Source organism: Pristis pectinata, chromosome 5 (genome assembly GCF_009764475.1).
Source record: "Pristis pectinata isolate sPriPec2 chromosome 5, sPriPec2.1.pri, whole genome shotgun sequence".
NCBI lineage: Eukaryota > Metazoa > Chordata > Chondrichthyes > Rhinopristiformes > Pristidae > Pristis > Pristis pectinata.
Genome location: NC_067409.1, coordinates 10,635,389 through 10,658,135, shown reverse-complemented (window position 1 = coordinate 10,658,135; position 22,747 = coordinate 10,635,389). Strand labels below are relative to the sequence as shown.

At 46.2% G+C, this 22,747-nt stretch overlaps 1 protein-coding gene across 1 annotated transcript in view; it reads right to left on the bottom strand.

Moving 5' to 3' along the window:
• Positions 1 to 22,747, bottom strand: part of scn5lab (sodium channel, voltage gated, type V-like, alpha b) — a 449,385-nt gene that overhangs the window by 5,908 nt on the left and 420,730 nt on the right. Inside the window, 4 exon segments of the mRNA XM_052017101.1 lie at positions 9,531 to 9,801; positions 10,526 to 10,626; positions 13,088 to 13,229; positions 15,031 to 15,084. Coding sequence (XP_051873061.1) covers positions 9,531 to 9,801; positions 10,526 to 10,626; positions 13,088 to 13,229; positions 15,031 to 15,084 — 568 coding nt within the window.

Sequence of the window (22,747 nt, the reverse complement as noted above, 5' to 3'; positions counted from 1 at the left end):
AGGTCATGGCAGGGCAGGCTTGAGGGGCTGTAGTTTGCTCCTGGTCTTATTTTCTTGTGTTCTTGGAATTGAAAGAAGCTATTTGCCTATAGCAAGCTCCCACGGACAAAAATGCAGTGATCAGTTAATGACAGATAGTTATAGAACATACAACAGTACAGCACAGAACAGGCCCTTCGGCCCGCAATGTTGTGCTGACATAGCTAATCGCTTCTACCTATAGGTTGCCTCTATCCCTCCATTTTCCTCTCATTCATGTGCTCATCCAAGGCCCTTTCAAAAGCTCCCAATGAATTTGCCTTCACCACCCTATCAAGCAACGCATTCCAGGCATCCACCACTCTCTGAGTAAAAAATGTACCCCTGGCAGGAGCCAGGACCCAGGAGAACTCACCTGCTCTTCTACAAAATGGTGCCATGGATTCTTTCTGTCCATCTTAGGGAGCACACTGAATCTCAGTTCAACATTAACATTAATAATTATAGTATTGAGCAGTCAGCATGGACTTATGAAAGGTAGATCATAGAACATAGAACATAGAAAACCTACAGCCCATACAGGCCCTTCAGCCCACAAAGCTGTGCCGAACATGTCTCTACCTTAGAAATTACTAGGCTTACCCATTTCCCATTTTTCTAAGCTCCATGTACCTATCCAAAAGTCTCTTAGGAGACCCAATCGTATCAGCCTCCACCACCGTTTCTGGCAGTCCATTCCATGCACTCACCACTCTCCTCTATACCTACTCCCCAGCACCTTAAACCTATGTCCTCTTGTGGCCACCATTTCAGCCCTGGGAAAAAGCCTCTGACTATCCACACGATCAATGCCTCTCATCATCTTATACACCTCTATCAGGTCACCTCTCATCCTCCGTTGCTCCAAGGAGGCAAGGCCGAGTTCACTCAACCTGGTTTCATAAGGCATGCTCCGCAATCCAGGCAACATCCTTGTAAATCTCTCCTCTGCACCCTCTCTGTGGCTTCCACATCCTTCCTGTAGTGAGGCGACCAGAACTGAGCACAGTACTCCAAGTGAGGTCTGTTGAACTAATGTTGAACTAATCTACTGGAGCTCTTTGAGGATGTATCCAGAGGAGTAAATGAGGGGGAGCTCATGGTTATGGTGCATTTGGATTTTCAGAATGCTTTTGATAAGGTCCTATGTGAGATTGGTGAGCAGGGGCATAGATAGGGTGATTGCACGCTGTCTGTTTCCCAGGGAAAGGGAATCAAACACTGGACGGTGTAGGTTTAAGGTGAGAGGGGAAAGATTTAAGAGGAACCCGAGGGGTAACTTCCTTCACACAGAGTATATGGAACGAGCTGCCAGAGGAAATGGTTGAGTTGGGTACAGTGAGAACACTTAAGAAACATTTGGACAGATATGTGGACAGGAAAGGGTTAGAGGGACATGGGACTAACTTTGATGGGCATCTTGGTCGGCATGGACGAGTTGGGCTGAAGGGCCTGTTTCCATGCTGTATGACTCCTGACTCTGTAACAGCATGTGGAATTAGGAGTAATAAACCAGCATGGATCAAGCATAACTGACAGAAAACAATAAAAAGGGGATTTCAGGTTGGCAGACTGTGGCTAGCGGGATAGAGACAAGGGATCAACCATCACAGAGACAGGCCATTTGGCCCACCGTGTCTATTCCAACCATTAATTACCTAGCTATACTCTTCCCATTTATCTGAACTTCGACCATAGCCTTTTATGCTTTGCCGATATTACAGGGATCAGTGTTAGGGCCCAACTATTTCCAACCTATACCGGCGATTTGTCTGAGGTCTACCTAGGATGCTGTCTAGATTAGAGGATATAAGCTATAAGGAGAAGTTGGACAAACTTGGGTTGTTTTCTCTGGAGTGTTGAATGCTGAGGGGAGACCTGATAGAAGTTTATAAAATTATGAGAGGCAGAGGTAGGATAGACGGTCAGAATCTTTTTCCCAGGATAGAAATGTCAAACACTAGAGGACACGCATTTAAGGTGAGAGGGGGAAAGTTTAAAGGAGATGTGCGGGGCAAGTTTTCTACACAGGAAGCGGTGGGTGCCTGGTATAGGTTGCCAGGGGTAGTGGTGGAGACAGATGTTTAAGAGGCTTTTAGATAGATGAATATGCAGGGAAGGGAGGGATATGGATCATGTGTAGGCAGAAGAGACTTAGTTTAATTTGGCATCATGTTCAGCACAGACGTTGTGGGCCGAAGGGCCTGTACTGATCTATGTTCTATAAACGTAACATTTCCAAGTTTGATCATGCCATGAAAGGAAGTGGGAACAAGGAGGTTTTATCGGGATATGGACAAATGGAGTGTGGGAATTACAGCATGGCAGATGGAGTACAATGTGGGAAAAATTGAAGTCATCCATTTTGGTAGGAATACTGAGCAAAACGGAGACACAGGAGACTGCAGATGCTGGAATCTGGAGCAACACACGAGCTGTTGGAGGAACTCAGCAGGTCAGGCAGCATCTGTGGAGGGAAATGGACAGTCGACGTTTTGGGTCGAGACCCTTCGTCTGGCTGTGCCAATAAGATGAAGGGCTTCTACTGCAGTTCAGACGAAGGGTCTCGACCCAAAACGTCGACTGTCCATTTTCCTCCAGAAATCCTGAGCACTCTTAAATGGTGAGAGATTGGAAATGTTGTCATATGAAGGGATCTGGGTGTCCTTGTACATAAGTCATTGAAAGCTAATGACCAGGTGCAGCTCACAATTAGGAGAGCTCAACCTTGACTGCAAGAGGTTTTGAGTTCAGAATTAAAGTCGCATTCCAAAGTAATTTTTGATTCTTATTGTGTGCTGGGAACTAGATCAAAACCACAGTAGAAGCCCTTCATCTCATTGGCACAGCTGGATTTGTGGCCAGATCCCAGCTTATTTCCAATTACTTTTATCTGTTAGTTATTCTGCTGCTTGTGAGAAAGTTATGTTTGAAGTTTTCCGTTGTTTATTTTTATTTTAACTGATGCTAATGGAAATGATTTTCAGGTGCTCTCTAAATACTACATAGAGGGAGAAGTCTTTTAATTTACCAAATATAAAAGACAGGTTTGATGTGTTAATTTGTTGAAGCTAATTTGTGTGTGAAAAGATAAAGGTGCAATTACTCTAATGGATACTATCCATGAGCCAACACTACCTTTTCCACTAACAATGATGCACTTCCAATATTAGTGCAGGTGCTGTCCTGTTCATGAGGGAGCTTTTGACACAAAACATAATTCAGGGCGCTAAAACATCCACCTAAAAACAAGAGGGCATACGTTTAAGATCAGACGTGAGAGATTTAAAAGGGACATCAGGGGCAGCTTCTTCATGCAAAGGGTGGTGCGTATTTGGAATGAGCTGCCAGAAATAGTGGTTGAGGCAGGCACATTAGCAACACTTAAAAGCCATCTAGATAAATAGGAGAGGTTTAGAGGGCTATGGGCCAAAGGCGGGCAGGTGGGACCAGTTCGCTGGGCAACATAGTCACCATGGACGAGTTGGGCTGAAGGGCCTGTTTCCATGCTGTATGACTCTACGGTGGTTTACTGGTTAAAGGGGCCTTTTGTGGTGGAACAACAACTTCCATTTATACAGTATGTGTGGCATAGCAAAATGTTGCAGGGCAATTCACAGCAGGGTTGTTCGACAAAACGTCCTCTAGGCTCAGTACTTGGGAGGTGTGTTATGCCAGGAGATGTCCATTTGTTCAGGGTATGTGCAGATAGATCATTTTCTTTGGAGTTAAACAGTTATGAGATCAGATCGAAGGGGAAGGGGGGGGGTCATAGAGTTATAAAGCACAGAAACAGGCCCTTTGGCCCATCAAGTACACATTGACCATCCATTTACACTAATCCTAATTAATCCTATTCTTACTCTTATCAACTCTCCCCAGATTCACCTGCACACTAGGTCAACTCCCCCCAGATTCTATCATATTCACCCACACATTAGGGGCAATTTACAGTGGTCAGTTAAACTACCAACCTGCACGTCTTTGGGATGTGGGAGGAAGCCGGAGCATCCAGAGGAAACTCATGTGGTCACAGGGAGAATGTGCAAGGTCAGGATTGAACCTGGGACTCTGACACTGTGAGACAGCGGCTGCACCAGTTTCACCTCTCTGCTAGAGATGCTGGAATCTAGATGAAAAACACAATGATGCTGGAAGAACTCAGCAGGCCAGGCAGCATCCGTGGAGAAAAGCAGGCGGTCAACGTTTCGGGTCAGGACCCTTCTTCAGCACTGAAGATAGGAAAAGGGGGAGGCCAATGTATAGGAGGGAAAAGCAGAACAGTGAGAGGTGGACAAAAGAGGGGAGGTGGGGTGGCCCTCTTTTGTCCACCCTGTGCCCACCCCGCCTCCCCTCTTTTGTCCACCTATCACTGCTCTGCTTTTGCCTCCTATATATTGGGCTTCACCCTTTTCCTATCTTCAGTCCTGAAGAAGGGTCCTGACCCGAAACGTTGACCGTCTGCTTTTCTCCACGGATGCTGCCTGGCCTGCTGAGTTCCTCCAGCATCATAGTGTCTTTCACCACTCTGCTGCCCCATTTAATGTTCCAACCATGGCTGCGGTTCAACAGCTATAAAGCACTTTGTGACATCCCGAGGGTTCAAAGGGATGTTACAGATGCAAGACTTTTCTTTCATTATTCCTCCTGGTGAAAAGCTCACTTCATTTTGAATTTGTGTCTCACCTGATTTCACTTCAGGTTGACTGCAATGCCACCCATTTTAATGCCTATTTATGAGTGGTTGAAATTAGCTCAATACTGTGGGGCAGGGTCCATAGAAACATAGAAACCCTACAGCACAATACAGGCCCTTCGGCCCACAAAGTTGTGCCGAACATGTCCCTTAGAGATTACTAGGCTTACCCATAGCCCTCTATTTTTCTAAGCTCCATGTACCCATCCAACAGTCTCTTAAAAGACCCTATCGTATCGGCCTCCACCACCATTGCCGGCAGCCCGTTCCACGCACTCACCACTCTCTGAGTAAAAAACTTACCCCTGACATCTCCCCTACACCTACTCCCCAGCACCTTAAACCTGTGTCCTCTTGTGGCAACTATTTCAGCCCTGGGAAAAAGCCTCTGACTATCCACACGATCAATGCCTCTCATCATCTTATACACCTCTATCAGGTCACCCCTCATCCTCCGTCGCTCCAAGGAGAAAAGGCTGAGTTCACTCAGCCTGTTTTCATAAGGCATGCTCCGCAATCCAGGCAACATCCTTGTAAATCTCCTCTGCACCCTTTCTAGGGCTTCCACATCCTTCCTGTAGTGAGGCAACCAGAACTGAGCACAGTACTCCAAGTGGGGTCTGACCAGGGTCCTATATAGCTGCAACATTACCTCCCGGCTCATAAATTCAATACCCCGATTGATGAAGGACAATACACCATATGCCTTCTTAACCACAGAGTCAACCTGTGCAGCTGCTTCTGTTTCCTTCTGTAAATAACAACTTGGATTTATACCACCCATCCATCAGGACTTATCTGACCTTCCCACACCCCAGCTCCCTGTGTGGCTTCGAGGAACCCCCTCCAGGTCCATTATCCTTGACTCACTAATTTCAAGATTAATGTCCAATGGAATAATGGCAGGACAAAAACTGTGTTATATTTGGAACGCATTGAAGACCCCACAGACACCAACCAGTCTTGAAGGGGGACCCTAAATAGCATCTAAACGGGATGTGGAAATGTGCCACTTCTTGACATCAATGCACGTGGTGAATCAAGCACTGTGAGCAGTTCTGGTCACCCAGCTATAGGAAGGATGTCATTAAGCTGGAAAGGGTGCAGAAAGGATTCACTCAGATGTTGCTGAGACCAGAGGGCTTGACATATAAGGAGAGGCTGGATAAGCTGGGGCTTTTCCCTCTGGAGCGTAGGAGGTTGAGGGGTTTATAAAAGCTTGAGGGGCATGATTGGATGGTCAGTCTTTATCCCATGGTAGGGGACAGAAACAGGCTCTTCAGCCCATCATATCCATGCCGACCTTGCTGCCAATCTACAGTAAACCCATTTGCCCGCATTAGGACCGTATTCTATAGTGTTCATCTAGTCTTATTCCCACAGCTCAGCAAAGATTTCTTCATAAAACAGAGTCAAGGACATCTAAAGGATGACCCTTGCATACCTGGAACCTCAGAGTCAGTGGGAGAGGGTCAGCGATGATCTAACATACTGGTGGGTGGTTCAGAAGGGTCTGATCTGTTCCTATCACCTTGTAGCTGAGTCAATTTAATTTAATCTTCTCTGTCCTCAAAGGTTCAAGTCAAATTTAAACATTACTTAGCCTTAACGTGAGTTTTAGTCAGTGTTGGACTCTGTCCCAAAAACACAGATCAGCGAGAAAAAGCTTCTTAAATTCCCTGCTACCAAGTCAGCTGTATTTTTTTTCATTTTATTGTCAAGTGGCTGAGAGTTTTAGGCCCCGTGCATTAAATCAACTGCTTTAGTGCACAGGATTTGAGAAAAAAAAATTGTAAAGGGAAGGAAGAATCTGGATGCAGAGAATTGTTAGGGCATTGGGGAGGAGGAGGGGGGATGGGACTTGTTGGTTTGTTCTTAAATGGAGCCACTTTAGACTGTAATTATTCTCCGAAATTGAAGGTTACACATAGAGAAAACACTCGGGCAATTGGCTCATGAAAGTTAAAGGTATGAGAATGGGATTCTTCATTAGAAAGGCGTTTGGACAAACTTGTCCTTCCTAAAGTGTCGGAGGCTGAGGGGAGACTTGATAGAAGCTTTTAAAATTACGAGAGGCATAGATCAGGTAGACTGTCAGAAGGGTAGAAATGTCAAACACCAGAGGATGTGCTTTTAAGGTGAGAGGGGAGAAGTTCAAAGACAACGTGAAGGGGCAAGTTTTTTACGCAGAGACTGGTAGGTGCCTGCAATGGGTTACCGGGGGTAGTAGTGGAAGCATGCTTTTTAGATAGACACACGAATATGAAGGCAGTGGAGGGATATGGATGATACACAGGAGGAGGACATTTAGTATAAATTGGCGTCAAGATTGGTAGAACATCATGGGCTGAATGGCATAAACCATAAGCATATGCTGTATGCCCTTAAAATTAGAGGGCATAGGCTTAAGGTGAGAGGTGAAAGATTTAAAAGGGACCTGAGGGGCAACCTCTTTACGCAGAGGGTGGTGATTATGTGGAACGAGCTGCCACAGAAAGTGGTTGAGGCAGGTACAATAACAATATTTAAAAGACAGTTGGATAAGTACATGGATAGGAGGGGTTGAGAGGGATATGGGCCAAATGCGGGCAGATGGGACTAGCTTGGTGGGCACCATGGTTGGCATGGACAAGTTGGGTCAAAGGGCCTGTTTCCATGTTGTATGACTCCATATAGGTCACTACCATGATAGTGGGAAAGTGGGATACTATACAGGTACATGGATAGGAAAGGTTTAGAGGGATATGGGCCAAACACAAGCAAATTGGACTAGCTTGGATGGGCATCTTGGTTGGCAAGGACCAGTTGGACCGAAAGGCCTGTTTCTATGCTGTATTACTCTCCGACTCCATGATAGATAGGAGAAGGGTAAATAAATGTTGTTCCAGCAGACATTAATGAAAATAAGAGAGAATGAATTTGGGACATGGGGTTGGGAGTTAGGAGATAGAATAGGGATGATGGGTTCAACCTCTGGTAGTTGAGATGGGGGATATTCTGAAGGGATCTGTATTGGATTCTCAGACGTGCTATATGATATTGACTTAGATGAAGGAATGGGGAATTGGAAGTTTAGAGTAGTCAATGAGCACATCACGGAAACCAGCCTCCCCTCCACGAACTCTGTCTACACTTCTCACTGCCATGGTAAAGCAGCCAACATAACCAAAGACTCTTCCCACCCCAGACATTCTTTCTTCTCTCCTCTCCCATCGGGCAGAAGATACAAAAGCCTGAAAGCACGTACCACCAGGCTCAAGGACAGTTTCCATCCCATTGTTATAAGACTATTGAACAGTCCCCAAGTATGATGAAATGGACTCTTGGCCTCACAGTTGATCTTGTTATGGCTTTGCACTTTATTGTCTGACTGCACTGCACTTTCTCTGTAACTGTAACACTTTATTCTACACTCTGTTATTGTTTTCCCCTGTACTACCTCAATGCACTGTTACGGATGGCATGCAAAACAAAGTTTTGCACTGTACCTCAGGACATGTGACAATAATAAACTGATTTAGTTCAGGAGGTTGTTTGGAGATGTGAGTAGGAGGAAGAAATTAGGGACTAAATGAGGAGGGGAAACAGAGATTCGCCCCATACCAGGGATTAACAAATTGGTATAAACATGTCCAATAATTGCTTGAGTATCAAAGGCCTATGAAGATGAAGGGATTTGACAGGGTTGGTGGAGGCTCTGGTGGGAGAAGTTAGCACATCGAGACAAAACCAGGAGCACAACTTGCCCACCATGTTTCCTACAAGTTACCAGACTTACAAAGGACTTCTGTACCTATAACAAAAAGCAATCTGGAATTCGTTCCCTATTGAGAAAGGGGATCTGGAATCAGATGAAGTCTGGATGATGATTGGATAAGATAAACCAAGACCCACTTCAACAGATAGTCCTGGATGAGCCCACACTGGGAAGACAATGGAAACGCCAAGCTCATTCAGGACCCTGGTGAAGAGGAATCCCTACTTATCAATAATCAGCTTTAAATATTATCTTTGAAAATATAATGTGAGAGTGGTAATAAAAAGAGAGAAGGGGGGAAAGATTTAAAAGGGACCTGAGGGGCAACTTTTTCACACGGAGGGTGGTGGGTGTATGGAACGACCTGTCAGAGGACGTGGTAGAGGTGGGTACAATACAAATTAAGAAGATGTTTAGACAGGTACTTGGATAGGAAAGGTTTAGAACGTATGGGACAAATGCAGACAAAAGAAGGCAACGGTCAGCATGGATGAGTTGGGCCGAAGGGCCTGTTTCTGTGCTGCATAACCCTATGACTTGATGATGATGACGCTATGTGGGATTTGACTCCAGAACCCCCTGTGAAAAAATAACTTTCTTCTATCCCTTGGCTTCAGGACGTCCCCAGGAAGCATTTTGTTATAGGTACAGAAGTCCTTTGTAAGTCTGGTAACTTGTAGGAAACATGGTGGGCAAGTTGTGCACAGGGAGAATCCCACAGGGAGCCAAAGTGATCACGTCTGGAAAATCAGTAGACTTCTTAGGAAGTAGTTTGAGATAGGAATATTGGCCAGGAATCCAGGATTAAATCCCTTGTTCATTTGCAAAATAGTGCACTTGTCTGTTGTCTCGGATTGGGTTTTGCATCTCATGTAAAAGATGGCACTGGAGCAGTCACTCGGTATGTCAGTTCAATGACCCAATATAGGAATAATCAGAACGCTTCCTGAACTCAAAAGTGAAAGTCTAAAATTAAGGACAGGGGCTGTGTGTAGGCATGTAGGCATGTCTCACAGTGAGCAGGGTGGAGAGTTAATCAGGAGCCCTGATCATACCCACCAATAATGGAGAGGATCACCACCACAAAATCAAATATGTTCCAGCCAATCGTGAAGAAGTACTGCCGCAGGGCAATGATCTTCAGCGCACACTCAGTGGTGAAGAGCACAATGAAGATGGTGTTAATGATGAAGAGGATTCTTTCCATGTAGGGGTCCATGTCGTCTGTCTCCACCATCATTGTCACCATGTTGAGGCAGATCAGGATCATGATGATGATGTCGAAGGCTTGTTTCGTGACCAAGTCGAAGATGACCCCTTGGAATTTATTCTAGAAAGTTGGAAGGAAGGATATGAGGAATGTCAACACAGCGATTATACAGTTCCAAGTGGAATACCTGGAAGGAAACAGCTGACATGTTCAAGAAACTGTACACTTAGGTTAAAACAATTTTCTTTCCTGCTAACAGACCCTAACTTTTATTCACAGGAATGGGACCTCCACCAGCAGAGCCACCACTTATTGTCCATCTGAAGAAAGCTCAGAACCAACTTTCTTGGCCAGTCTGGAATCCCTTTCACGAATTACCCCTGTGAATGTAGAAGGCCTGAAGGCCCAGGGCCTTTCCCTATCAACCCCACTTGGACATTGGGGTCCTCACAGAGTTTAGCAGAGGACCTCCTGAAGTTTCCCTGGAGTTAAGCTTGGAAATCTGTCCACAAATTGCACCAGGTTACACTGTAGGTTCAGCAACTCCTTTCATTTCAATGGAAGTTTGGCTCAGAGGGAGCGATGTTACACATTGGGTAATTTATGGTTTTTAATTCATTGGCACAATTTAAGTGTACTTAATTGTTAACTTGTTTAATTATTTAGTACTCTTTATTATTTCAAAGCATTTAAAAAATCCTGTCTTTTAACAAACTATTTTATTCAATACCCTGATTCATTTTTAATAGTTTTTCAATATTTCTCAATGTCGGAGACAATCAGAAATATTCCAAGTGTTTGATATACTTGACAGATGGCAATGCTTTACTATCAGGGCTCTTACCAAAGGCCTTGGGATAGGTTTCTGTGGCTTCTTTGAGCCCAATTTCTTCATGGCATTGTAGTATTTCTTCTGTTCCTCTGTCATGAAGATGTCCTGACCACCTAAGTATAGGGGGGAGAAAGACACCGTTATTTTTCTCAAAGCCGCCATCAGCTTATTCTCGGAATTCTATCACTACGCTACTGCAGTCCACGTAGCGTGAGAACTTACACTGCTCCCACATCTTCTCTGTGTTGTTTGTTACACAGGTACAGTGTCATTAATATGGGGGAGAAGGTTTACATTCCACAGTCGTGGAAACCACAACAAACCAAAGCCCTGGCCAGAGAAAAGTTACCATAGAACATAGAAAACCTACAGCACAATTCAGGCCCTTTGGCCCTCAAAGTTGTGCTGAACATGTCCCTACCTTAGAGACCCAGAGCCCTCTATTTTTCTCAGCTCCATGTACCTATCCAAAAGTCTCTTAAAAGACCCTATCGTATCCGCCTCCACCACCATTGCCGGCAGCCCATTCCACGCACTCACCGCTCTCTGAGTAAAAAACTTACACCTGACATCTCCCCCATACCTACTCCCCAGCACCTTAAACCTATGTCCTCTTGTGGCAACCATTTCAGCCCTGGGAAAAAAGCCTCTGACTATCTACCTGATCAACGCCTCTCAGCATCTTATACACCTCTATCAGGTCCCCCCTCATCCTCCATCGCTCCAAGGAGAAAAGACCGAGTTCCCTCAACCTGCTTTCATAAGGCATGCTCCACAACCCAGGCAGCATTAACAAGTCATGGGCTTCTGTAAGTGAAAATTCCCAGCGCTTGGTTGGTCAGTCTCAAGCCAGCTCAAGGAGTCATCGAATTCTACAGAATGGAAACAGGTCTTTTGGCCCAATTTGTCCATGTTGACCAAGTTGCCTGCCTGAGCTGGGTCCCATTTGCCCGTGCTTGGTCATATCCCTTTAAACATTTCCTATCCATGCACCCATCCAAATGTCTTTTAAACATTGTAACTGTACCCCCCTCTACCACTTCCATATACCCATCACCTTCTGCCTGAAGTGCAGCGGTTAGCATAATGTTATTACAGCGCCAGCGACCCAGGTTCCATTCCGGCCACTGCCTGTAAGGAGTCTGTACATTCTCCCTGTGTCTGCATGGGTTTCCTCTGGGTGCTCCGGTTTCCTCCCACATTCCAAAGACGTACGGGTTAGGAGCTGTGGGCATGCTGTGTTGGCGCCGGAAGCGTGGCAACACTTGCGGGCTGCCCCCAGAACACTCTACGCAAAAGATGCATTTCACGGTGTGTTTCGATGCATATATAACTAATAAAGAAATCTAATCTAATCTAATCTAATGAAAAAATTGCCCCTCCAGGTTCCCTTTAAATATTTCCCCTCTCACAAACTTATGACTTCTAGTTTTAGGCTCCCCTACCCTGGGCAAAAGGCTGTGACCATTCACCTTTCACAATTTTATAAACCTCAATGAGGTCACCCCCTCAGCCTCCTTCACTTCAAAGAAAACAGTCCCAGCCTATCCACCCTCTCCTTATAACTCAAGCCCTCAAGTCCCGGTAACATCCTTGTGAATCTTTTCTGTACCCCTTCCAGCTTAGTGACATCCTTCCTATAACTGGGCGACCAGAACTGCACACAATACCCCAAGTGTGGTCTCACCAATGACTTGTACAGTTGTAACATGATGTCCCAACTCTTGTCCTCACTGCCCTTACCAATGAAGGCAAGTGTGCCATACAGCTTCTTCACCACCCTGTCTACCCGCATTGCCACTTTCAGGTAACTATGTACTTGTACCCCTAGGTCTCTCTGTTGTGCGGCAGTGAGTTGCAGACCACTGGTCATTCACTGGATGCCCAGGAAACTATGCAAAGTCTGCTGATCCAGTGGACCAGCTCTCTCCAGGATGTCCAGTTCTAATCCCAGAACCAACAAGGTCAAACTTTGGAATATCGGGATCTTTCGTCTTCATGTGGACCATGATCAAGTGTGGAATGGACTTTCGGAAGGAGCGATACAGCGAAAAGCCCAGGGCATGAGAACCTCGTTGCCACCCTCCATGCCAGGGCCAAGATGGTAGAAATGGCCACTCCCACCCCTTGCCACATCTATAATCACCTGAAAACCTGGATATTATTGGGAGCTGGAGCATTTGAGTCACCGCTGAGGGCCGGCACTGACTGATAGGGTATGGGCAGATAAACAAGCTGTGGAAAGCTCAGCAGCCCTGAGTTGTCTAGTGGGGTTTAGTTCAATGAAGTCCCTGCTATGTAGCCACCTAGAACTGCAGTCTGGGGATGACCTTCTAGGCTCATGAGGTTCACCACTGATTGATTGTGGCCCCAGTGCTTAGCAGTGCTGCCTCTTGCCAATTTTGCTGAAGCACTCAGGTTCCTGGTTGTGGTGTTATAACTAGCACAGAATGTGCTCCACCACGTATACAGGACGTCCTCTCATCTACATCTCTCTCCAACTGTTGGACCATGCCAAGCCATCCGGCCAACCCAAGTCAAACTTAAAACCGGACTTTGGAAGCGGTTTGGTACTTATCTTTTTCTTCTGCTGGTTGAAGTTATCAATGATGACACCGATGAAAAGATTCAGGGTGAAGAATGAGCCAAATATGATGAAAACCACAAAGTAGACATACATGTATGCGTTGGTCTCGTACTCGGGCTGTTCACCGATCTGCAAGACGAAGAATGGAATGAAGCTCAGAAGGGCTTGGGGATGGAAGCACACCTTTACAACTCAACGGGATCACAGTACACTTCAGCAAGCTCAGGTCAGAAGCAGCACTCTCCTCTGGGCAGCACTGCGCTGACGAAGGTGGTGCCATTTTCATTGTCATCTCCCTCAGACTGGGATTTGGCAACACTTTGACTTTCCAACCCCGACCCAGATGTTAAGAGTTCCTTGAATCCCAAGATGATCCCCTTACCAACTCCTGAATCCGACAAGAATGCACACAGTCTTTTTCCCAGTGAAGGGGAACCAAAAACCAGAGGGCATAGGTTTAAGGTGAAAAGTGAAAGATTTAAAAGAGACCTGAGGGGCAACTTCTTCACACAAGGGGTGGTGCGTATGTTGAATGAGCTGCCAGAGACAGTGGTTGAGGCAGGTACAATAACAACATCCAAAAGAAATCTGGATAAGTACATGGATAGGAGGGATTAAGAGGGATATGGGCACGGTAGCATAGTGGTTAGCACAATGCCTTACAGCGCCAGCGACCCGGGTTCAAATCCGGTCACTGTCTGTAAGGAGCTTGTATGTTCTCCCCGTGTCTGTGTGGGTTTCCTCCGGGTGCTCCGGTTTCCTCCCACATTCCAAAGACGTACAGGTTAGGGAGTTATGGGCATGCTATGTTGGCGCCGGAAGTGTGGCGACACTTGCAGGCTGCCCCCCAAAATCACTACGCAAAAGATGTATTTCACTGTGTGTTTCGATGTACATGTGACTAATAAAGATCTGATCTGATCTGATCTTATCTTATCTTATCAAACAATTATTGTCCCTCATATCTATCTGATCATCTCTTGAAGGCACTGATTCATTCAGCTTTCACTTCCTCCACAGGCAGTGAGTTCCAGATCAGAAATTAGATTAAACAATATTAGCTATAAGGAGAGGTGGGACAAACTTGGGTTGTTTTCTCTGGGACTGCAGGGACTGAGCAGAGACCTGATAGAAGTTTATAAAATTATTAGTGGCTTAGATAGAGTCTTTTTCCCAGGGTCGAAATATCAAATACCAGAGTCATAGAGCACAGAAACTGGCCCAACTCGTCCATGCTGACCATGGTGCCCACCAAGCTAGTCCCATTTGCCTACGTTTGGCCCATATCCCTCTAAACCCCTCTTATCCATATACTTACCCAAGTGAATTTTAAATGTTGTTATTGTACCTGCCTCAACTAATTCCTCCAGCAGCTCACTCCATATACACACCACCCTCTGCCTGAAGAAGTTGCCCCTCAGGTCCTTTTTAAACCTTTCCCCTCTCACTTAAACTTATGCCCTCTAGTTTTCAGTTCCCCTTCCTTGGGAAAAAGACAAGAGGACCTAGATTTAAGGGGGGAACGTTTAAGGGAGATATGTGGGGCAAGTTTTCTACACAGTAGGTGCCTGGAATGTGTGGCCAGGGGTGATGGTGTAAAGAGACATGATGGTAGCATTTAAGAGGCATTTAGACGGACACGGGAAGAGGCAGAGAGTGGGGGGATATGGATCTTGTGAAGGCAGATAGGTTTAGTTTAATTTGGCATCATGTTCGGCACGGACATTGTGGGCTGAAGGGCCTGTTCCTGCACTGTATTGTTCTATGTTCTATCTGCAGTTTTATGTGCTTCACTGACGTAGGGAGAGTAGCTAATCCCTCACCGTGACTGGGTCAAAGCTTCCCACTCAACACTTCCTCCCCCAGACCTTAAATGTCCCCTGATCCCTGTCGAAGCTGGAGCAGAACAACACAATGACAAATTCCTTACGTTTCTTGAGTCAACGGCCGCATACATTATGTTCATCCAGCCTTTGAAGGTTGCCTGGAAAAGTGGAAAGAATGATTAAAGAGTCTATTATTACATTTTCACCTCACCCCACTCCTGAATCAGAGGAAGAAATCCAGGTCTCAGCAAACCCTCGAATTGTTACAGAACAGGAACATAAAATATTGGAGCGGGAGTAGGCCATTCGACCTGCAATGCTGTTCCGCTTGTTCAGTACAATATGGCTGATCCTCCGTCTCAATACCATATTCGTGCTCTGTACCCATGCCCATTGATGACTTTTGTGTCTAGAATATATCTACCTCAGGTTTAAATATATTCAGTGACTTGGCCTCCACAGCTCTCTACGCTAGAGGTTCACCAGCCTCTGAGAGAAGAAACTCCACATCTCAGTGCTGAATCTCTTGCTTTGTAACCTGAGACTGTGATTCCCCTTCTGAGCTCACAATCACAATGTTCAATTCCATTTGGAGCTCCTCAGCAAGTGGAGCCGCCATGCCTACATGCCACAAGATCAAGATAATATCCATTCTTAGGCTGATGTGGCAAATAACATTTACACCACAGAAGTGTCAGACAATGACTGTCTTCAACAAGAATTGGAATTGGTTTATTATTGTCACATGTACCGAGGTACAGTGAAAAACTTGTCATGCATACCGTTCATACAGATCAATTCATTACACAGCACTGAGTTAGTACAAAGTAAAACAATACAGAATGCAGAGTAAAGTGTCACAGCTACAGAGAAAGTGCGGTGTAGGTAGACGATAAGGCGCAAGGTCATAACGAGACAGATTGTGAGGTCAAGAGTCCATCTTATTGTACTAGGGGACAGTTCAGTAGTTTTATAACACAGTGGGATAGAAGCTGTCCTTGAGCTGGGTGGTATGTGCTTTCGGGCTTTTGTATCTTCTGCTCAATGGGAGGGGGGAGGATGTCCGGGGTGGGTGGGGTCTTTGGTTATGCTGGCCGCTCTACCGAGGCAGCAAGAAGTGTAGACAGAGTCTATGGAGGGGAGGCTGGTTTCCGTGATGTGCTGCAACTCTCTGCAGTTTCTTGTGGTCATGGGCAGAGCAGTTGCCACACCAAGCTGTGATGCATCTGGATAGGATACTTTCTATGGTGATGCTTTCTAAGAGAGTATCTAACCACCCAGCCCTGACATTCATTGGCATCACCATCACTAAGTCCCCCACTATCAATCTCCTGGTGGTTACTACTGAACCAAAATTCCACTGGACCTGTCCAATCTGTCCTTGTACGGCAGTCCTGCCATCCTATCTCGGTCTGCTGAACCTTTGTTGCACTTCCTCCAAGACAAGTTAAGGAGACCAAAATGGCACATAATACTCCAGGTGAACGTTTAAATCACCGCCGTGCCCAGTTGCTTGAGGGAGACAGAGGGGAGACATCTAGGTGACCCTGTGCGAGGGAGAAGGGAGTTTAGCGAGTGCGACCAAAAGTGCAGTAAGGTACCCTCACTCCTGTTCTCAAATCCTCTTGTAATAAAGGCCAAGGTACCATGAGCCTTCCTAATTGCTTCCTGCATGTTAGCTTCCAGTGACTAGCACACAAGCTCATCGAGGTTACTTCAAACATCAACATTTCCCAATCTGTCACCACTTGGAAAAAATACACTTTTTCCCTTTAGTCATGAGGGAGGTGATCTCACATTGTACCACATAAGTCACGTCCTCACCCTTTCACTTACCTTGTCTCTGTCTCCTTGAAGCCTTTTTACATCCTCCTCTGTCCTTACAACTCACAAAGGTTGGAGGAACAACACCTCATCTTCTGCCTTGGGAGTCTCCAACCTAATGGCCTCAACATGGATTTCTCTAACTTCCGGTAACCCCACCCCTTTTTCTTTACCCCCACCCCCCCAACTCCTGTGTCTTCCCTTATTCCTGTGGCTCCTTTCCCCCACCTTGATGACCTGCCCATCTCCTCTCCTCCCCTCCCCCATCCTTTATTCCATGGTCCACTGCCCTCTCCTACCGGATTCCTTCTTCTTCAGCCCTTGGTCTCTTCTACCCATCACCTCTCAGCTTCTTACATCTCCCCCTCCCCCACCCACCTACCTGCCCCCCTCACCTGGACTCACCTATCACCTGAGCTCACCTATCCCCTGCCTGCGTGTGCTCCTCCCCCTCCCCCCACCTTCTTATTCTGGCTTCTGTCCTCTTCCTTTCCAGTCCTGATGAAGGTCTCGGCCCGAAACGTCGACTGTTTATTTCCCTCCATGGATGCTGCCTGACCTGCTGAGTTCCTCCAGCACTTTTTGTGTATTGCTCCAGATTCCAGCGTTTGCAGAAGTCATTGTGTCTCTTGTAAATGCTACGTTTGATTCCATAGAGTTATGGAGAGATGCCATATGGAAATATGTCTTTCGATCTATCGAGTCCACATCAACCGCCAAGCACCCATTTTTACACGGATCTTACACCACCTGATGTTATTCTCCCCACATTCTCGTCAACTCCCTCCCAGAATCTACAACTTACACTAGGGGAAATTTACAGCAGCCAATTGACCTACCAACTGCATGTCTTTGGAATGTGGGAGGAAACCTGAGCACCCGGAGGAAACCCACACGCTCATCGGGAGAATGTACAAACTCCACACAGACAGCACCAGAGGTCAGGATCGGACCTGGGTCATTGGAGCTGTGAAGCAACAGATCTACTGACTGGGCTACATGAATATAAATCTCCCGGTTGTTATGGTGGGACTTGAACTCACAACACAGTGATCAAAAGTGATCAAGGAGGATGAGAGGTGACTTGATAGAGGTGTACAAGATGATAAGAAGCATAGATTGAGTGGACAGTCGGAGACTTTTTCCCAGGGCGACAATGGCTAACACGAGGGGACATAATTTTAAGGTGATTGGAGGAAGGTATAAGGGGGGTGTCAGGGGTAAGTTTTTTACACAAAGAGTGGTGGGTGCGTGGAACACACTGCCTGCAGAGGTTGTGGGGGCAGATACATTAAGACTCTTAGATAGACACATGAATGATAGAAAAATAGGGGGCTATGTGGGAAGGAAGGGTTAGATAGATCTTAGAGCAGGATAAAATATCAGCACAACATTGTGGGCCGAAGCTCCTGTACTGCTCTATCCTCTATGTTCTAAATATCAGTGACAACTGAAGGGTGGTCTGTTCACTCAACCACAATCTTCTGCACCCTCAGTCAGTGAGATAGAGAGCTCTCTCCTCTGGTGGGGAAATCAAGAAGAAAGTGGCCTAACCTTAATATCAAAGCTAGACCAGTCACAGCTGGTGTTGGACTTTGATAACCTCAGTAATATCAATAATGCAGAGCCTGAGTAGTTTGACCATGCTTTATTCTAACGTAATGTTTCCATAATTCTAACAGTGGGTGTCATAGAGGGTGAGGTGAAATGACATTATAGAAATTCTAAAAACGTCACATACTTCACAGTTACTCAGTTTAACATTCAGGGACCACAATGAAGTGATGTCTGAGAAGTTAATACTGTTGCAAAGGTCAGGTTAGTATATTTTCAATGCAGATTAAATACTATGCTCAGCAGGCCATAGTATCTGTCCTTTAACCCCCCCCTCATCACTTACAATTATAGCAGCATACTCATCTGCGTGTTTAGAACACAAGTGTTTTTTCAGATAGGGATCTTGTCTGAGTCAGAGCAAATGCTTTATTATCTAAGCCCATTGCGTCAAGCATAAACTGCCCACCGCCCACCCTCCACCTGTGGATCCAGAGGCACTCCTGCTCAACAAGCCCTTTCAACTTAAATGTGTTCAGTTCTGGTTGCCTCATTATAGAAAGGATGTGGTGCATTTTAGATGTGGTGCAGAGGAGATTTACCAGGATGTTGCCTGGATTGGAGAGCATGTCTCATGAGGATAGGTTGAGCGAGCTAGGGCTTTTTTCTTTGGAGAGGAGGAGGATGAGAGGTGACTTGATAGAGGTGTACAAGATGATCAGAGGCATAGATCGAGTGGACAATCAGAGACTTTTTCCCAGGGCAACAATGGCTAACACAAGGGGACATCATTTTAAGGTGACTGGAGGAAGGTATAAGGGGGATGTCAGGAGTACGTTTTCTACACAGAGAGTGGTGGGTGTGTGGAATGCACTGACTGCAGAGGTTGTGGAGGGAGATACATTAGGGACATTTAAGAGACTCTTAGATAGACACATGAATGATAGAAAAATAGGGGTATATGTGGGAGGGAAGGGTTAGATAGATCTTAGAGCAGGATAAAATGTTGGCACAACATTGTGGGCCAAAGGGCTTGTACTGTGCTGTATAGTGTTTTATGTTCTATGTTCAAGGCAGCACGCATCCTCATAAAGTCATACAGCAGAGAAACAGGCCCTTTGGACCAACTTATCCATGCCGACCAAGATGCCCACCTAAGCTAGTCCCATTTGCCTGCGTTTGGTCCACATCCCTCTGAACCTTTCCCATCAAGAGGCTTTTAGATAGACACATGAATATGCAGGGAATGGAGGGATGTGGATCATGTGCAGGCAGAAGGGATTAGTTTAATTTGGCGTCATGCTCGGCACAGACATTGTGGGCCGAAGGGCCTGTTCCTGTGCTGTACTGTTCTATGTTCTTTGCACTCCTTCCTCTTCCCCATCCTGCCAACCAACCACAGGTAACCTTCCCCTCATAACATCACAGTTCAGATTTAAGAAACTAGTTTTAAATTTTACTCAGTGTCCCTAACAGAAACACCCAGAGGCCACTCACGGGAATCCCAAACGATACACCTGCCTGCCCCATCTCCCTCTTACCTGCCCCACCTGTGGCAGAGTATGTGGGTCCCACCTCAGAACCACAAGCCAGAGCAGGTCAATTATCCTCCACTTTTCCTCAGGAGCGCTTCCCTCTGCAGTTGCTACCTGACCTGCCGGGTTTTCTGTTTTTTTTAGCTTGAGTTCCCATTTGAAACTCATCCTCTCTGGCCTGACATTTACACAATACCAGTAATCCAATAATCCGGCACCCATAGGACTTTGGTGGTGCCAGACTAACAGAGTTTCCAGACTATTGGAATTTACGCACCTTAATACCCAAACGCACTTTAATTTCACTTTTATATTTGTAGAGTCGTAGAATCAAGCAGCACAGAAACACGCCCTTTGGCCCAACTGGCCTGTGCCGACCAAGATTCCTATCCCAGCTAGTCCCATCTACATAGAACATAGAACACTGCAGCACAGTACTGGCCCTTTGGCCCACAATGTTGTACCGACATTTTATCCTGCTCTAAGATCTATCTAGCCCTTCCCTCTCACACAGCCCTCCATTTCTCTATCATTCATGTGTCTAAGAGTCTCTTAAATGTCCCTAATGTATCTGGCCCCACAACCTCTGCAGGCAGTGCGTTTCACGCACCCACCACACTCTGTATAAAAAAAATTACCCCTGACATTCCCCTTATACTTTCTTCCAATCAGCTTAAAATTATGTCCCCTCGTGTTAGCCATTGTTGCCCTGGGAAAAAGTCTCTGACTGTCCACTCGATCTATGTCTATTATTTGCTCATTTGCATGTGTTTGGCCCATATCCCTCTAAACCTTTCCTATCCATGTACCTGTTCAACTGCCTTTTAAATGTTGTTACTGTACCTGCCTCAACCACTTCCTCTGGCAGCTCGTTCCACATACGGACCACCCTCTGTGTAAAAATGTTGCCCCTCAAGTTCCTATTAAATCTCTCCCCTCTTGCCTTAAACCTATGCCTCCTAATACTTGATTCCCCAACCCTGGGAATGTAGCTGGAAACACAGAAGCACTCCTGGCTATGGTCACAATCATACCCATATTGCTGACCCCTGGAGCTCTGGACCCCAGTGTTGGCTCTGGCTGCACTCCCAGCCCAGGGTGTGGACTCCAGTCCTGGCTGCCCTCAGGATCCCTGTCCCTGGACGCGCAACGTGCTTGAACTCTGGATGCCCAGCTCACATCCCAGACTAATAAATGAGCCAGAGCATCGAGCCATCAGAATCTCTGAGCGATCAGATGCCGGTATATCGACGTTCTACTGCACGTTATATTTTTAACTCTCTCTCTGCCGCGCCCTAACCTACACTAACTCCTCTTCAGTCACTAACGCCTCCTCTACTCCTCTACTTTGGCTTTTAAAATTCTCACTCTTGTTTTCATACCTCTCCAAAGCCTCACCCTTCTCTAATGGTATTCTCCTCCAGCTCTATAACCCTTTGCACTCTCCAAAAATTATCCTCTTGATTATCCCCAGATTTAATCATACCCTTGTTGGAGGCCGTGCATTCAGATCCAAGACCCTCAGCTCTGGAATTCTCCCATCCTTTTACCTCTCAAACTCCCTAAAAGCTTGCAGCCTGAGGAAGTATCCCAGTATCTTCTAACGCAGCCATGTTTGTCTGATAATGTTCTGATGAAGTGCTTTGGGGCCTTCTGCCGTGTTAGAGGTGCTGTGTATGTGGAAGGTCTAGTGAAGATGTTCATGGATGCAGATTGTGGTTCCTCATGGGATAGCTGTTGGTCTTGTACACTCCAAAGTACAGAACTGATAAGCCTACAGATTGAGTGACTGTGGATGGCATGAGCATACAAACCCAAACACGCACACTCATCGAGGACATCTACATGAGGCAATGTCTCAGGAAGGCGACATCCATCACCAGGGACCCCCACCACCCGGGCCCTGCCCTCCTCTCGATGCTGCCATCAGGCAGGAGGTATAGGAGCCTGAAGACCCACACCTCAAGGTTCAACAACAGCTTCTTCCCCACTGCCGTCAGGTTCTTGAACCCACCTGAAAAACTTGACAATACATTGGACTATATTTCTCTCTCTCTCAATCTTGCACTACTGTCGTTATGTTTAATTAGTTGTTTATTTTGCTCACATGTGAGTTAAGTATAATTTATGTTAATTTATGTTAGCTTATGTTTGTAGTGTACCATGCTGCTGCTGTAGAAGGCTAATTTTCAAGGCATTTATACCCTGGGTATATATGCCTATAACAACAATACAGGCACAGTAGTGTAGCGGTTAGCGTAACATTTTACAGCGCCAGCGACCCAGGTTCAATTCCCGCTGCTGTCTGTAAGGAGTTTGTACATTCTCCCCGTGTCTGTGTGGGTTTCCTCCGGGTGCTCCGGTTTCCTCCCACATTCCAAAGACATACGGGTTAGGAAGTCGTGGGCATGCTATGTTGGTGCCAGAAGCGTGGCGACACTTGTGGGCTGCCGCCAGAACACTCTACGCAAAAGGTGCATTTCACTGTGTGTCTCGATGTGCACGTGACGGATAAATCTTAACTTGAAGCATCCCGGATTGAGGTCGGCAGGAGGAAGTTCTCTTTAATCCCCTGATATTTCCGGCACATCCTGGCTGAGATTGGCTGACTCGGCATCTCAACCTCAGCTAACCCGATCTTAGCTCAGCTTCTTTGAGAGCAGCCCCTCAGGTTCGAGGATGACTTGCTCGCACTCTGGTTCTGTGGGCTCTGCGGAGGCTAGCGAAGCCTGGCCCAAGGCACAGGGTTGTAGTAACAACCTAAAGAGGTAGAGAGGTCTGTGGAGGGAACTGCAGAGCTGCAGGCCTAAGCAGATGAAGAGGTAGCACAGGAACAGGCCCTTCGGCCCACGACATCTGTGTGGACCAGGACGCCAGTGACAAGGCAATGGACGGGGTGAGCAAGGAG